Source organism: Acanthamoeba castellanii (assembly GCF_000313135.1).
Source record: "Acanthamoeba castellanii str. Neff unplaced genomic scaffold scf7180000083218, whole genome shotgun sequence".
In the NCBI taxonomy this organism is placed as follows: domain Eukaryota; phylum Discosea; order Longamoebia; family Acanthamoebidae; genus Acanthamoeba; species Acanthamoeba castellanii.
The window spans coordinates 1-14150 of NW_004457315.1; the positions used below are offsets into that span (position 1 = coordinate 1).

Sequence of the window (14150 nt, forward strand, 5' to 3'; positions counted from 1 at the left end):
TCAGCACACCGCGTAGGGGCGGCGCCTGGTTGGTCCTGGGGCTGACCACGGATAGAAGTGGCTGCAATTCATCTGGGTCTGCCCCCTCGCTCTCTTCTGAGGAGGATCGGGGCTGTCCCTCTATTTCTTCGTATCCTTGGCTGTTGCTGAGGTCGTCACTGTCTTCTTGACCGGATTCTCCCACCAGAGAGAAACTGCTGTCACTGCCATCATCGTCGGTCTTGGTCGCATGTTCCACCTCCAAATCCCTTTTCAATTTCTTCAGGTTTTCTGTTGTGAACTCATTGCTCGCATCACCGAGGTGGCTGCAGCTCTCTGAAGAAGAAGAAGAAGAAGACTGACCCTCTTCGTCTTCCTCGTCTTCCTCGTCTTCTTCCTCTTCCTCGTCTTCTTCCTCTTCAGAGAGGCCGTTGGACAGATCTTCATCTTCGTATGAGTGTGCAGAACCCATGGCTGTAGTTTTCCTTGATGGTTGTCCTGCGCTTCTTGTCGTGTTTGGTACGGTAGGCATGAAATGCCTGAGGAAAGCGGAGAAACAACTACGGACACCGGTAAGAGACGGATTTTTTTATTGTTGGTTTAAGAGTCGGAAATGAGCACGGGGTCGTCCCAGCTTTCTCCATTGGTCTCGTTGAAACGCCTGGTCCAGGCCGCTGCATCCTTGCTCCATTTGGTCTCACGTATGTCATCGCCAAATGACGTGTCCACCACGCCGTCATCCAAGTCAAACGTGTACAAATGTCCATTGCACGCCGCGCTCTTCGTGACTAGGATAGGATAGCAATCTTGCAATACCAACGTGATCTGGAAATCCTGACGAGAGGCGTAGACCCTGGTGATCTGTTCAGTGTTTTGCAGCAGCCTCGCCACGCATAAGAGGTCTTCAAACTTTGTTGCAGGTTGATGGTATTGGTTCTTGATGAAAATCTTGCAATCTCCCGTTCTGAGTTGATTGTTGATGACATGATTGATGTCATGCGCTATGTCTACGGCCTTGGGGTTACACGCGGCAATGACTTGCCGTTCTTCTTCGGTGGGCCGAGCGTAAGTGGGCATGGCTCTCAACATCGACCAACCCGCCCAGCAGCGTACTGTCTTGACTTTGTAAGTTTTCGCAGTCGTTAGGGATTTTATTGATCAGCGCTTGATTCAACTCGCCTGTGAAACTGAGGTCATTGGCATCTACTCGCACTTCGATGCCTTCGTGATACTTTAACAGTAGGCTGAACCAGATGCCTGCTTTAGCGCCCGTGAATCTGTAGAGATGCTTGGTGAATCCCACCATCGTTGTTGTTGAGTGAGGTTTTTTTCGGGGGCTGTGGAGAGGCCTCTCAATGTGATCGTTTTATCAGGGGCGGGCATCGGATTGCGTATCGTCAGTCCGATCAGTCTGGTGATGCAATGCGGAATGATCAATGAAATTTCATTTTACACATCCCATAATAACCAGTTGGGGTTTACAATGCACACACACACACACACATACACGCACGATGAGCGCACACGCAGCACTTGCCCCGTTTTCCATTGTTCTCTCTCGCGAAGTGCATGAATTCGCTGCCGAATTACGTCTGGACATCTTGAGTTCGCTGGTGGCCAAAAACTGGGCCGTCAAGAGACCGAGCGTCGCCTGTTTCGTGAAATTCAAGACCACGAGCAAGCCATCGCAGCAACAGCCACGCTGGTCGAACTATCTCTTCTTGCACGGCAACGGGCTGGACCGCCGACAGCATGGGTTTGCGTCCGTGTTCAGACTGAGATCAACAATCACCACCACAAAGGAGATGACCGGAGGAGAGCTCGTCCACCGGAGCAGCAGGAGGTCCGCGAAGGGCAAAGCACGCACTGCCCAGGAACGCAGGACCAGCAATAACCCCAATGAACTTAAACGGCGAAGTACAATATCATCGTCATTGTCATCGTCATTGTCATCATCAACTGCAAGCACAAAGCCAACCCACAAGCAATGGGCCTGCACATTCACTAGTCCACACCCAAAGGAGCTCCCCATGCCCAACCCATTGTTTGATGAGATGACATTGGCCTAGCCAGAAAGCAACACACATTGTTTATGTAGTATTCCTCTCAGCAAACATAGGAGTCAGCCCATATTTGCTCTCCAGGATATCATTGAAGGCACTGGCAAGCTGATTGCACAATTCATTGCTGGGACTGACTTGATCTGCGTAGTCCAGGAAGAAGTCCCTCATGCCTCTGATGATTCTGTCCTTCCCCGCCTCAGCGTTGGGCGCGGCATACTTGGGCAAGAACTGCAGGATCATGGCGGTGGAAATGGCCAGGCCTTGGCTGTTCAAGATGAGCATGAAGCTGTCCACATTCACACGCCAACGAAAGGCCAGCGGCGATGAGCTGGAGTAGATCTTGGCGAGGAAATCATGAACCAGCTCGGCCAAGGTTACGGCGGACGTGCTGGACAGGTTGTCGCTCAGAAGCGAGCTGGTCGTGTCCTGCAATACCATGACACCATCCGCCTCAGGGCACCGGAGAAGCTGTCTGACGTGGGGCACCAGGCGGCAATCGACGGCCTTGTAGACGTTGGCGATGCTTCTTTCCATGCACTTCACCTGTGCGTCGTCAACGTGACCATAGATAACTGCTTTATAGTAGCGGTGGTTGTCGCCAACGCTGGACTTGGATACCGCATCCACAATGACTTGCGCATGACGGTCACCTGAGGGTGCCCTGGCCATGCTCTCGCGTATGACGGCATACCTGTTCCTTTTGAGACAACTTGATGTATTTCTCTGTTGGGATGGCGTCGGAGATAGCAAAGTGCTGGCCTTCAATCATCTTGTGCGTGTTGATGGCTTCCACGAACCCCAAGAACTGGGACGTGTAGTCCATCACCACCTGAATGAGGGGGTCCTCGGACATGAGCTTGGCTTCGATCGCCTCTGTGTTGGTGCTTCCCATGAGCAGCATCATGCAGCCGCTGATGAATTGATCCCACATCAGCTAGTGCACCCTCTCTTGGGTTTGTTCATGCGGCTGTTGGGGGCCGCAGCGCATGGTGATGTTATTGGAGCTGGCCAGCCACATGTCCAACTTGCTGTCTTCATTGTTTCAGGTGCAGATGAACTGGAGGGGTTGCGCGTCAATCAGGTCAAAGTTGTGGTGGGCGTGTTTCCCCACCGGTCGAGGGCCGTAGCTAATGATCCAGCTGATGATTCTGTAGACCAGTCTCACCATTTGCTTGACATCCTTCTCAGTCATGGAACCCAACTCCATGAGATCTTGAAGCGTGCCGTCCACCGGTGGCTCCACCACCATGCGGTAGTGCTGCCCACCCTCAGAGCACCAGAACTTGTCCTGTCGGGGACGCACGACATGCAGCACCTGCATGGCGTCGGTGATCGACCTGCTCGTCACATCCAGCGGCGAATTGTCGAACATGTAGAACGACGCCTGGCTGACACGTCCATCCGACTTTCTCCTGATGAGGAAGCGGGCAAGCACCACACTGGCTGACACAAGCAGAGGAAGGGGACGCTGGATAGCATAGCCGCAGGAGTCGGCACACCTGAACCAGAGGTTGTCCGACGATAACCCTAGGAGGGTTCATCGACAGGCTGCTGGGACACCAGAAGGAACAGGTACAGGCCACTGAACCTCACTGAAGTGTACTGATCGGCCGAATGTCTTTCTTCGAAGAGCAAGGCCGTCTTCCTGATCGCGGTAACTGCACCGTCCAACTTTGACGCGGCCTCTTGGAAATCGGAGAATTTTGACACGCACGAATTGATGAAGCTGTTGATGTGTTCAGCGATCCTCTGTTTCTTCCACGCGAGCGTGATCTCGTGCGGCAACTCGCTGGGTCGGTTGGCGTGGGTATCCAGACGCAGGTATCTGGCGGGCGCATTGCCCACCCTGGAGTAGAGAAGATCGCTGGGCAGAAGCAGATGATCGAGGTTGAGGCAGTTGTCCACAAGTACGCCCCACAGGAGCGAGTAGAGCTGTTTGGCGTAGTTGTCAAAGCGAGCCAATTCGCCCTGCGTTGGCGAGGAACCAGCGGCGGATAGCTCCTTGATGACCACCTCAGTGAAGTTGCCATCGAGTAGCCTCTGAATGATGAGATGGGCTCTTCCGCCATCGCAGGGGAATGCATTCTTGATGGGACTCACAATACCCTGGAGTGCAAGACGCGTCGTGATGGAGGCGTCATAGGCCGACGAATGGACCTTGATCGTGTCGTCGCTCCCGCCCACTCGCTCGACTTTGTATTTGCAATCCTGGTTGGTCCGCTGGCAGACTCGCCACAGTTCCTGGGCATCTCTCTCACTCTGTTGATCCAGAGGGGGACGCGCGTCATCCAACAGCGTGAAACCCTTTGCTTCGAGGCATGCCTTTGTCTCCAGCAGTTTCTGGATGAAGACGTCGGACTTGCTCGCGCGATGTGTCGCTTCCGATGATGGCTCTTGGTGCTTCTCATCAAGTTCGTCCATCTCTCCTCATAGCTTGCAATGAAAGCTTCCCCGAAGGGCTTCAGCCCCTGTGGCTGCTGGGAAGCATTGGCGTAGAAACTGTCCCACTCTCTCACGATGGCCAAGCATGAATGGTCATAGGCCGTGTCGGCATGGCCGTTGGCCAAGATGAGACTTCGGGGCTCCAGCAGGTATGCCTTCATGCCACCGCCCTGCTTCTCCTGACAAGCCCAACTTCTCGGATTGGCGCTCGTTATACAGTAGTTGGCGTGCGTCGCTGCCTCCCAGATCGCCTCCGATACCGCCTGTGTGCACTGGACCAGTCTCGCCTCGTCGGTGTGCATCAGCAGCTGCTTGAGAAGGAGACCGCCATTGGGCATGGGGAAGATAAAGGCGAAATTCTCTGAAGTGTAACTGTCCAGGACAGACCCGACCTTGGCCGTGCATGAGTAGGTGTTGTAGATTGGTGGCATGAGTTGCTTGCCTCTGAGCTCCTCTATCAGGGTCCTGACTCTGGTCGCATCGTTATGGCCAATGCCGTCGACGTCGTCATCAGGCAGATCGCAAACGATGCCGATGTGATCAGGCTGTTCAGTGGCAACATCATGACACAAATGGTATGAAGACACTCTACCGGGAATGCCCCTAACACGCTGCAGAGGCAACATCATCGTGGAGCGAAGCGTCCATGTATGGAGGTCTATCCCATCAATCACTCTGGACCGATGGCTGGTGTTGGTGGACCAAAGGGAGACCATGACTTGGGCAGTTGTGGCTGCGGCACCCTCGGCAGATGTGCGTTCCATGCCCAAGGTCCTCGCTGATGGTCTCATCAAGCTCGCCAACAAGAGCGACAAGCAACGTGCCAAGCTTGCCCTCCTGCCTGACTTTGGTGGCGAGAAGGCCGGAGCTCCCCAATGGCCGCATCTGCGACCTGATGAAGAACACCGGCAGACTCGCCGCCGTGTACGCCTTCACTCTCCTCAAGCACGCCCACAGGCAGGATCTCTTCAATGCCCCTGCCTACTGGGCGACTGCCATTGAGAAGGCCAAGAAGGCTGTCATTGAGTTCGAGAAGAAGGGTAGCAAGGACTTCAAGGATGCGCACAAGGAGGGTTTCATCTCTGGCCTGGTCTCCGCTGGTGCCCCCAAGGCCGGTGACCGTGAGCCCGTTGCTTCTTCCTCCTCCTCCTCCTCCTCCACTGGCAAGTGCAAGCGCGCCTCACCTCTGAAGGGCAAGCTGTCTGGGTACAAGCCTGTCGTGGCTGGTGTCAGTGCTCGTGCTCAGGCTGCTGGCTGGTATGACTGTGAATGCAAGCGTCTCAGACTTGCTGATGATGTTCCCTCCATTGATGTTGAGGTCATTGAGCAGCTTGGTGGTCACGACTGCATCAAGGCCATGAAGCCCACTGCCGCCCAGTACGGCTCCAACACCAAGACACTGTCCCTTGGTATTGCCTTCCCCGGTGGTGCCAAGGATGTCCTTGGTGGCATGGCTTTCTGTGTGATGAAGACCATCCGTGAGCAGTACACTGCCCCTCTCCACAAGAAGGGCCTCCCCACCAATGACAAGGTCACCAAGTCCAATGCTGTGTCCAAGCTTGAGCTGTGGATTGACGCCAACGGTTACACTGAGACGTGCAAGAAGCGCAGTGTGATGGCCTACAAGGCCCTCTGCTGCATCCATGATGGTCTCAAGCCCACCAGCGAGGCCAAGGACAACCCTGTGCAGGCCAAGGCCCTTGTGCACTGGGCTCCCAAGGTGATCAGGAAGCTTGAACGCCAGGTGCCCAAGAAGGTGCGTGTCAACGTGGGCAAGGGTGCGTTGGAGAAGCAGATCATGGACGCTCTTGAGGAACTGGGCATGGGCATCCCTGCTGGTCTGTGTGGCAAGAAGCTCATCACCAGGTTCAGGAATGACATGAGCCGTTACTTGGACAAGGTGCCCACCTGCGACGCCAAGGGTGAGTTCATGATGAATGAGGGAGACAAGTTCACCATCTACAAGGGCATCAAGAAGGCAGGCATGAATCACCGTGCTTACACATCAACAGGCCTGTCTGATACGCTGGCAAGGGCAAGAACAAGGACTGTGTGCTCTTCAAGAAGGCCAGTGAAATCTGAGTATGTGTCCAAAAGATAAACAAATAGATTTTATATATGTATATATAAAACAAAGCCACCTCACTCATGAAGTCCGCTATTGTCCCCAACCATGGCTTGAGATTGAGGAGTTTGTCCTCCTGTGCTCTGAGCAATGAGAGCTTGTGTGTCGCAGAGGGCTTGGCGTGAGGCAGTGGAGCTTCCACGGGGGCCATTCGCACTAGCTTCTTCTCTTGGGGTGTTACAATTATATGAGCGGTGGTAGTGATGATTGCATCTTCTTCTTCTTCTTCTTGTGCAGGTGTGGGCATCACCTGACGGAGCCTGAATTTGATGACGTGGGCACTTTGCCGCTGGAGCTGCAGAGTCTGAATTCAGCTGCTGACATGAAGTGGAGACCATGGCTGAAATGGTATGGGCGATGGTGGGGGCAGTGGTAGGATGAGCAAACAAAAAAAAGAGAGGCGTGGAGAGGCAGTGGGATGAAGAGTATGGTGGCTGCCTTTGGGGTAGTGCTGTGGTGCAATGTTATTGTTGCAGAGGGAGAGAGTAGTGGTAGTAGTAGTGGTAGTAGTAGTTTTTTTAGAACAAAGGACATGGTGATAATTTATGCTTTATTGTCATTGGTGGAAGTGACACATTGATGGTACAAAATATTTGCCAATGATCAAATTATAGGCCAAAGTTCAAGGTAATTCCCAAGTACACAGTGACCGCGCACAGAACTGAGCCACTTGGATGGAGGGTGTGAGGTATCACTCCTCTCTTGAGGTTGGAATACTGGATGGATGGATGGATGCCGCCAAGGCATCCACTTCTCTCTCTCTCTCTCTCCTTTCGTTTTGTTGTTTTGTCACTGCATTATAATTTGAAATACATTCACACATGCACCACATGTTGCACTCAACAACCAGGTCTGACACCTTCTTTTTCTTCGCCAACAACATGAAGCAAGAGCCTCCCGCCACCGAGGGCGAGGTGGAATGTCAGTTCTGTGGCTTTGAACATTCAGAAGCTCAACTGTGGTGTTGCTCATGCTGCAACTCTCATTTTTGCATCACATGCAGAGATGTGAAAACTACCAAGTGCATTGACTGCTCATTTGGCCTCTGCCAAGTGTGCAATTGCATGATATCTGAGGAAGATGATGGCCTCATCTGCAAGTCATGTGGAAGCATGAGCTGCACAGACAATGGCCAGGATTGGGGACGACATCCATCCATCTGTGATGATTGTCACCAAGAATTAAGAATGGACCCTCAAGGGAAATAAACACTAGTAGTTGTAGATCAGCCATAGTACATCATCAACCCCTGGATCTTCATCCACAGACACATGATGCACTTTGCACAGTACTCCTTACACCACAGTGGGTATGCGTGGAAAACATGTCCACTCTTGAGCATCTCTTCCCTTGGCTTGCAGTTGTTGCAAACATTGATGGTGTCCACATGCTTGTCATCAAACAATTGCAGCCACATTTCACCCTTGTTGATATGCTTGCCACACATGTCACAGTGCTGGCAGGTTCTGTCATCCTTGCCAGGTTGGGTGGCGTTGATGTAGTCTGTTGAGCATGCTAAAAAGGTGGAGAGATCAACACCAAGGTCAAAGTACCTCCTCAGTGGTGATTGTTGTGGTGCAAGACTCCAACATGGCCATACAATGGTGAATTGAGGCTGAGACACAGGAGTACAATCTTGTTTCCATTACTGTCTGGGTCTTCGTTGTGTCTGATGGGAATCCAATCCAGCAGCGACCTTGAAGTGTGTCATCCTGCTCACACTGATGTCTTGGAAGACCAAATTAGCCATGTTTTTGCTTGGCTGACACCTCCTACAGATGTCTGTGCTCCTTCCATTGGAGCCAATGTGTTGCCTCCACTCAGTATCCTCTATTGCCTCTTTGCAGACATTGCAACTATAGGTGCCAGTGCCCATGTTGGTCATGTGAACCAGCCTGTGCTTGTGGCAGTCCTTGAGGGCCTCCTTCCTTTGGTGCCAGTTTTGTGCACTGTTTCTGGTGGTGGTTGCTTCATCCACCTCCTCATAGCAGAGCTCACACATGTCAGTGTGACATCACAAGCACATCCAATAGGTATGTTTACCACATGCACCTTCTTCACATCCTGCCTTGCAATAGTTGCAATACACACAGCTCTTCCCATCATCATGAGCCACCACATTGTTCATGCAGCTGACGCACACATATCCATGAAGCAGGTCACTCCAATACTCATGTAACTGCTTCTCATTGAGAGGCTCAGATAACTTATAATAACTTATAATATTCAAACTTGGGCATGGGTCCATACTGAAATGGTTTTCTAAAATTGATCATTACATCTTCATACTTGCTGGCAAAGGGAGGCCTGGGATCAAAGAACATGATGATGTGTGTGTGTGTGTGTGTGTTGGCGAGATCAACGTTAAATAACAGGTGCATTTTATCTGTCAAGTGTTACTTTTGAAAATTACATTACCTGCATGCAGGTCTCCCTCCACATTTCACCAAGATCATTAAATTTATGGGGGTTATCAATGGCATTGTCGAGCCAGCCACTTGGCAGCTCTGCTTTGAGTTGCATACGACATCTGTAGCCACATGCACAAATTGGAACATGAGCTTCAACAGTTGTGTGGGAAGTGGGAATGACCATGAAGAGAGCATTGACCATGGCAGCAGGAAAGCCAACATCAACCAGGTAGCACTTCTTGTCTTTGAGAGGAGTGTTGATGCTTGGTTCAGTGACAAGTTTGTCTTCTGTAATGGCGCCAATGAAGAACATGGCAAGACAAAACATGAGTGTCAATTCATAGCCTCTTGTGTAACTCACGCTGCCATACTTGTTGGCATAGTGGTGGATCTCCTGCACATCCTCCTCAGTGCAGCACTGGCTGTTGATGAGGCTCTCCATGTGGCTGCCACAGAGTCCAATGGCCTCCATCAGCTCAAACATGATGGTCTCCTTGTTGGCAGGGGCCAGTGGCTGGCCTGGTATCCTCCAACACCAAACCACAAGACGCCAATGTTGTGCTGGTGGTGGCACTTGTGGATCTTCATCTGATGTTTTGAGTGACTTGCACTTGGGTGATGACTGCATTGTTGTTGTTGTTGTTGTTGTTGTTGTTGTTGTTGTTGTTGTTGTTGTTGTTGTTGTTGTTGTTGTTGTTGTTGTTGTTGTTGTTGTTGTTGTTGTTGTTGTTGTTGTTGTTGTTGTTGTTGTTCATGCTGCTGGGTCCAAATCTGTGTCCCTGCTAGCCTTCTTGCCATATCCCTGGACAGTAAACTCACACATTCTGCTCCTGTCAGCAGTGATGCCTTCAACCCTCATGTAACACAGGAAGTAGCACATGTCCACCCACTGCACAAAGGGTTTGATGATGCCAGTGAGCATTCCACTCTGCAGTTCAACAGGATTGAGCATGTCTACAGGGGTATAGTGTGTCCCAGTGACATTGTCCTCAACACACTTGTAAAAGTGGCTCTGGATGACCATGCACAGGGTGGTGCCCAGCCTCTGGTACTTGTGGAAGACCCTCATTGTGTTCCACCTCAGGCACATAAGGCAATAGCCTGGTATCACCAACAGCAGTGCACCTCCTCCAGTTATGAACTCCCTCTCCTGCTCAGGCCAGAGGAACTTGTGCCTGATGAACCTGTTGCTGGCCCCAGAATGTGAACCCCTGCTGCCACCACCTGTCTTCCTCTTACTGGCCTTCCTCTTGTTGACCTTGCCTCCTCCTCCTCCTCCAGTGGCGCCATCAACACTGGTGAGGGTGGAGAGAGCAAAGACATTGCTGTGTGTAAAAAGCATTTTCTTTTCCTGCACAATCCACTGGGGTTAATATCATAACAACCACGCTGAGTGAGGGGAAGGTAAAGGTGACATAAGTGAATTTCTTGGCAGAACCTCTCCTACCCCCCCCCTCTTCCCTTCATGTTCTGCAGTCAATCCCTTTCTCTCTTCTCTGCACTTCTCTTCTCCCCACTCTTTCATACACCCCATGGTGAATCAAAACCAGCTGGATGCGCCTGCTTGTGGTTGAGAAGGGAATGGTCATTGTCATGATGTGCATGCTCCCTCTGATGGAGACTGTCATGCCCATTGAGGAGCAGCAAAAATACCCCTTCACCATTATTACATTCACAGACAAAGAGTACAAAGAATGGATTTTGCATCTGCCTGAGGACATCATTCATGCCTATTGGGACCAGGACATGAATGCAATCCACTCCTACAAGGCCATAGCCAGGGGTTTCTTCAACCCTAAGCCAATCATTCATGTTGATGCAACTCCATCCAACACCATGGCCACAACATTGAAGAGGAAGTGGGATAGCAACAACAGCAACAACAATGGACATACCACCACCAACAGCAGCAGCAGCAGTGGCAGCAGCAGCAGCAGCAGCAGTGGTCAACCCACCAGCACCAAGACCCAGAAGAGAGCCAACATGCATTTGACCAATCACAAGAGGGAAGCAATCAAGTGGGACAAGCATGACATGCCTCCTGATTGGTCAGGTCACCCTCCACCAGTGAGCTGGACAGCCATCAGCAGCAAGGTGGTTGAGCACAAGTTCCAAGTTTGGGGCAACAAGCAGTGGGACTATCTCAACAGTGCTCTACCATTGGCAATCAAAGATCTGCCAGTGGCGCATCATGCCTCACTCACCAGTCACATCTGCATCTCCATCCCAACCTTAAGGCTGGTGCCCTACGTCTAACTCATACTCAGCTCAGTACAGCAACTTTGAGGTGTTTACAAAGAACCAGGAAAGTCAACCCTACTGGGCCCAACAACATGCAGTTCAAGGGAGCACTTCAGAATGGCCAACTGTGCAAACCTATGCTTCTGCACACACTCAACCCAAGGCAACCAGTACAGCAATTTCATAGACGCCACAGACAGACACCTGCTGAGGACCAAGATCAGAATGCCACACTCAGACGCAGACTGGATCATGTGCACATCATGCAGCAAGTCAAGCCACAGAATGTGCATCTTCCTCAACTACCAGTACAAGACCACAAGGGACCCTGTACAGCCTGACTGGATCTGCAACCACAGCTGCACAGCCAGCCTGACCAATCCAACCAAGATTCAAGGTGACACAACAAGCCTACAGTCAACATGGACACTGAGTGGAACTCTCCTGGGGATGGCAGCACAGACCGTGGGTCCACCCAAGGAGAGTAAGAAAGACAATCAGAGGCATGAGACCTGAACTGTCATCATTGTCCAACCCTTTGCTTTCACTCAGTGATCACAAGCTCAATGCAAGGATGACAAACTACACAAAGAGCAAACACAAACAAAACCACCACACACACAAACACCACCAATGGAAGAGGAACCCATGGAAGACATTACCCAGACCACCAAAAGATGACCACCACCCAAGCCCACCACACAATGGATGCTCAACTCAGTAGATCCCAAGGCAGTCATCAAAGAGCTCATGAAAAAACATTAACCCCCAGAGCCGCAACAGCCAACACTTCCACCACCTTCAAGTGGCACACAAAAAAGACAGTTCTCAGCCCCAACAGCCACAGAGGGAATGGTGGGAACAACATCACCGCAGCCACAGCAGCCACCACCCACGCCACCAAGGAAGAGGGCGCAAAGAGGAGGGAGAACAGCCATTGCCTGCATCATGCATCATTTCCTACATCATCACTGCCCACAGAACAAAGAATACAAGCACAAGATGTACATTCTGAAACAGCATGGAGTAAGTCTAGCAATGATAGTGGGAGCAACAGCCACAACAACAACAACAACACTGGGCTCACCCACCAGCAGCGAGTCAGAAGAGGACAAGGCAGCGGCGGCAGCAGCAATGATCAAAGAAGGCAAAGATAGCAGCCAGCAACAACATCAGCGCGGTCCCTCACTGACAGCAGACCCCCACCAATGACAACTGTGTGATCATTATTTTGTAGCCTGTGAAGCATCAATGGAATTGTAAATAAGACTGCAATGAACTGCACCCAACAAGACAGCAGTGCCATGTCAATCTATGTCAAGCAGAGACATTGCAGCAATCAGAACATTGATATCCATAACATCAGTATGGAATCTTCAGGGTCCTTCAATGTAAAATGTGCACAAAGCAACAGCTCCAAGAACGAAATCCAACAGCAAGTGACAAACCAGCTTGTTAATACCACAGCAGCCATCATTGGAAGTCTGGGCATTGGTGCCACAGGAGCTGCTGCCATCACCAACTCTGCAGTCAATGTTGTGATGAGCATCACCAACTCATACTCACTTGACTGCACCATGAAGGTCACCACCAGCAAGGGCATCTACACTGACCAGGACAGTGGTGACAAGTGTGATAGCCAAAACATCACCATCTCCTACATCAATTTCAGCGACCTCACTGAAGGCATTTCACAGTGCATTCAGAAAAATGAAAATGTGAACAATGCCAAGCAGGCGCTCATCAATACCATCCAGAATGAGGCCATGGCCAAGGTCAAAGGTGTGATGGGACTGATCCTCATGATCGTCCTCATCATTGTGATTGCCATCAGTGCTGGGACATACAGTGGTGAGAAGCTCTTGATGAGCCCAGTCTTCATGGGTTCTATCTTTGCTGTGGTGCTGATCTACAGCAGCATCACCTGGCTGAAGGAGTGGTTCCCATTCAACAAGAAGGATGACAACAAGTACAGGCCTCCCATGAACATTGTTCCCATCTACCCACCCAACAAGGTTGTGCCTGTGAAAAAGTGAAGTCTACATGTAAGTGGTATATTCATTCTCACTCTTCAATTAAATCCAATTCATGGAGAAGACTATGGGTGGCCTTGGCCTTGTCTTGGTTGGATGACCATGGATTTTTTTGTATAGGCGTGGGATCACACACAAATGGACAGGAAGTGCAAGTTTGGGGCTGGGGCATCCAAATTTGTGGTGAGAAGAGAGAGGCTCAAGTACAAGAAATCCAAATGCCCCTGACCAACACCAGTCCAGACAACAACAACAGCAGCAGCAGCACTTGAGACTGAAGGGCCAGTATCAGCAACAGCAGCATTGACAACAACAACAACAACAACATTGGCCATGCCATTGAAAGTGCCCAGCTTAACCACCTTGAGCATGTTCACCAGTACCCAGCTGGATGACCTCACTGATGCATGCAGGGGGACCATTGTCTTTGATGACACAAAAAACCAAGTCCTGGTATGGGACAGTGAAGCATGGAGCCCACTCTTCAACAAGGATGTCTCTGGAGATGCAAAGTTTGCCCTGCTGGATGACTCCAGCAATGTGCCCTTGTATGCATCAGGCAACATTGTCATGCCATCAAACAAAGGTGAGGTGCTGGTGGGAGATGGGTCTGGGCCTTAGGGTTAGGGTTTAGGGTTAGGGTTAGGGTTTAGGGTTTAGGGTTAGGGTTAGGGTTAGGGTTAGGGTTAGGGTTAGGGTTAGGGTTAGGGTTAGGGTTAGGGTTAGGGTTAGGGTTAGGGTTAGGGTTAGGGTTAGGGTTAGGGTTAGGGTTAGGGTTAGGGTTAGGGTTAGGGTTAGGGTTAGGGTTAGGGTTAGGGTTAGGGTTAGGTAGTTAGGGTTAGGGTTAGGGTTAGGG

At 51.0% G+C, this 14150-nt stretch overlaps 8 protein-coding genes across 8 annotated transcripts; 3 read left to right on the forward strand and 5 right to left on the reverse strand.

The window, feature by feature from the left end:
• Nucleotides 1–579: 579 nt before the first annotated feature.
• On the reverse strand, nt 580–1285 carry ACA1_301360 (uncharacterized protein; the record flags this gene model as incomplete). The annotated part of the gene is given in 2 exon segments (XM_004335099.1): nt 580–1091; nt 1102–1285. The coding sequence occupies 2 exon segments, from the start codon at nt 1283–1285 to the stop codon at nt 580–582; spliced, it is 696 nt and encodes a 231-aa protein (XP_004335147.1).
• Nucleotides 1286–2069: 784 nt separating this feature from the next.
• Nucleotides 2070–2973, reverse strand: ACA1_301370 (uncharacterized protein; the record flags this gene model as incomplete). Its single annotated transcript, XM_004335100.1, has 2 exons — nt 2070–2585; nt 2734–2973. 2 exons carry the CDS (start codon nt 2971–2973, stop codon nt 2070–2072), a joined length of 756 nt encoding a protein of 251 aa, XP_004335148.1.
• Nucleotides 2974–3084: 111 nt separating this feature from the next.
• On the reverse strand, nt 3085–3414 carry ACA1_301380 (uncharacterized protein; the record flags this gene model as incomplete). The annotated part of the gene is made up of 1 exon (XM_004335101.1): nt 3085–3414. One exon carries the CDS (start codon nt 3412–3414, stop codon nt 3085–3087), a length of 330 nt encoding a protein of 109 aa, XP_004335149.1.
• Nucleotides 3415–3569: 155 nt separating this feature from the next.
• On the reverse strand, nt 3570–4463 carry ACA1_301390 (uncharacterized protein; the record flags this gene model as incomplete). The annotated part of the gene is made up of 1 exon (XM_004335102.1): nt 3570–4463. The coding sequence occupies one exon, from the start codon at nt 4461–4463 to the stop codon at nt 3570–3572; it is 894 nt and encodes a 297-aa protein (XP_004335150.1).
• Nucleotides 4464–5198: 735 nt separating this feature from the next.
• On the forward strand, nt 5199–6585 carry ACA1_301400 (uncharacterized protein; the record flags this gene model as incomplete). Its single annotated transcript, XM_004335103.1, has 2 exons — nt 5199–5408; nt 5446–6585. 2 exons carry the CDS (start codon nt 5199–5201, stop codon nt 6583–6585), a joined length of 1350 nt encoding a protein of 449 aa, XP_004335151.1.
• Nucleotides 6586–8892: 2307 nt separating this feature from the next.
• Nucleotides 8893–9504, reverse strand: ACA1_301410 (uncharacterized protein; the record flags this gene model as incomplete). The annotated part of the gene is made up of 2 exons (XM_004335104.1): nt 8893–8916; nt 9247–9504. The coding sequence occupies 2 exons, from the start codon at nt 9502–9504 to the stop codon at nt 8893–8895; spliced, it is 282 nt and encodes a 93-aa protein (XP_004335152.1).
• Nucleotides 9505–9771: 267 nt separating this feature from the next.
• Nucleotides 9772–10089, forward strand: ACA1_301420 (uncharacterized protein; the record flags this gene model as incomplete). Its single annotated transcript, XM_004335105.1, has 1 exon — nt 9772–10089. A coding segment is annotated over one exon (318 nt), but the record flags the coding sequence as incomplete, so codon positions are not given.
• Nucleotides 10090–12535: 2446 nt separating this feature from the next.
• On the forward strand, nt 12536–13297 carry ACA1_301430 (uncharacterized protein; the record flags this gene model as incomplete). The annotated part of the gene is made up of 1 exon (XM_004335106.1): nt 12536–13297. One exon carries the CDS (start codon nt 12536–12538, stop codon nt 13295–13297), a length of 762 nt encoding a protein of 253 aa, XP_004335154.1.
• Nucleotides 13298–14150: the final 853 nt, after the last annotated feature.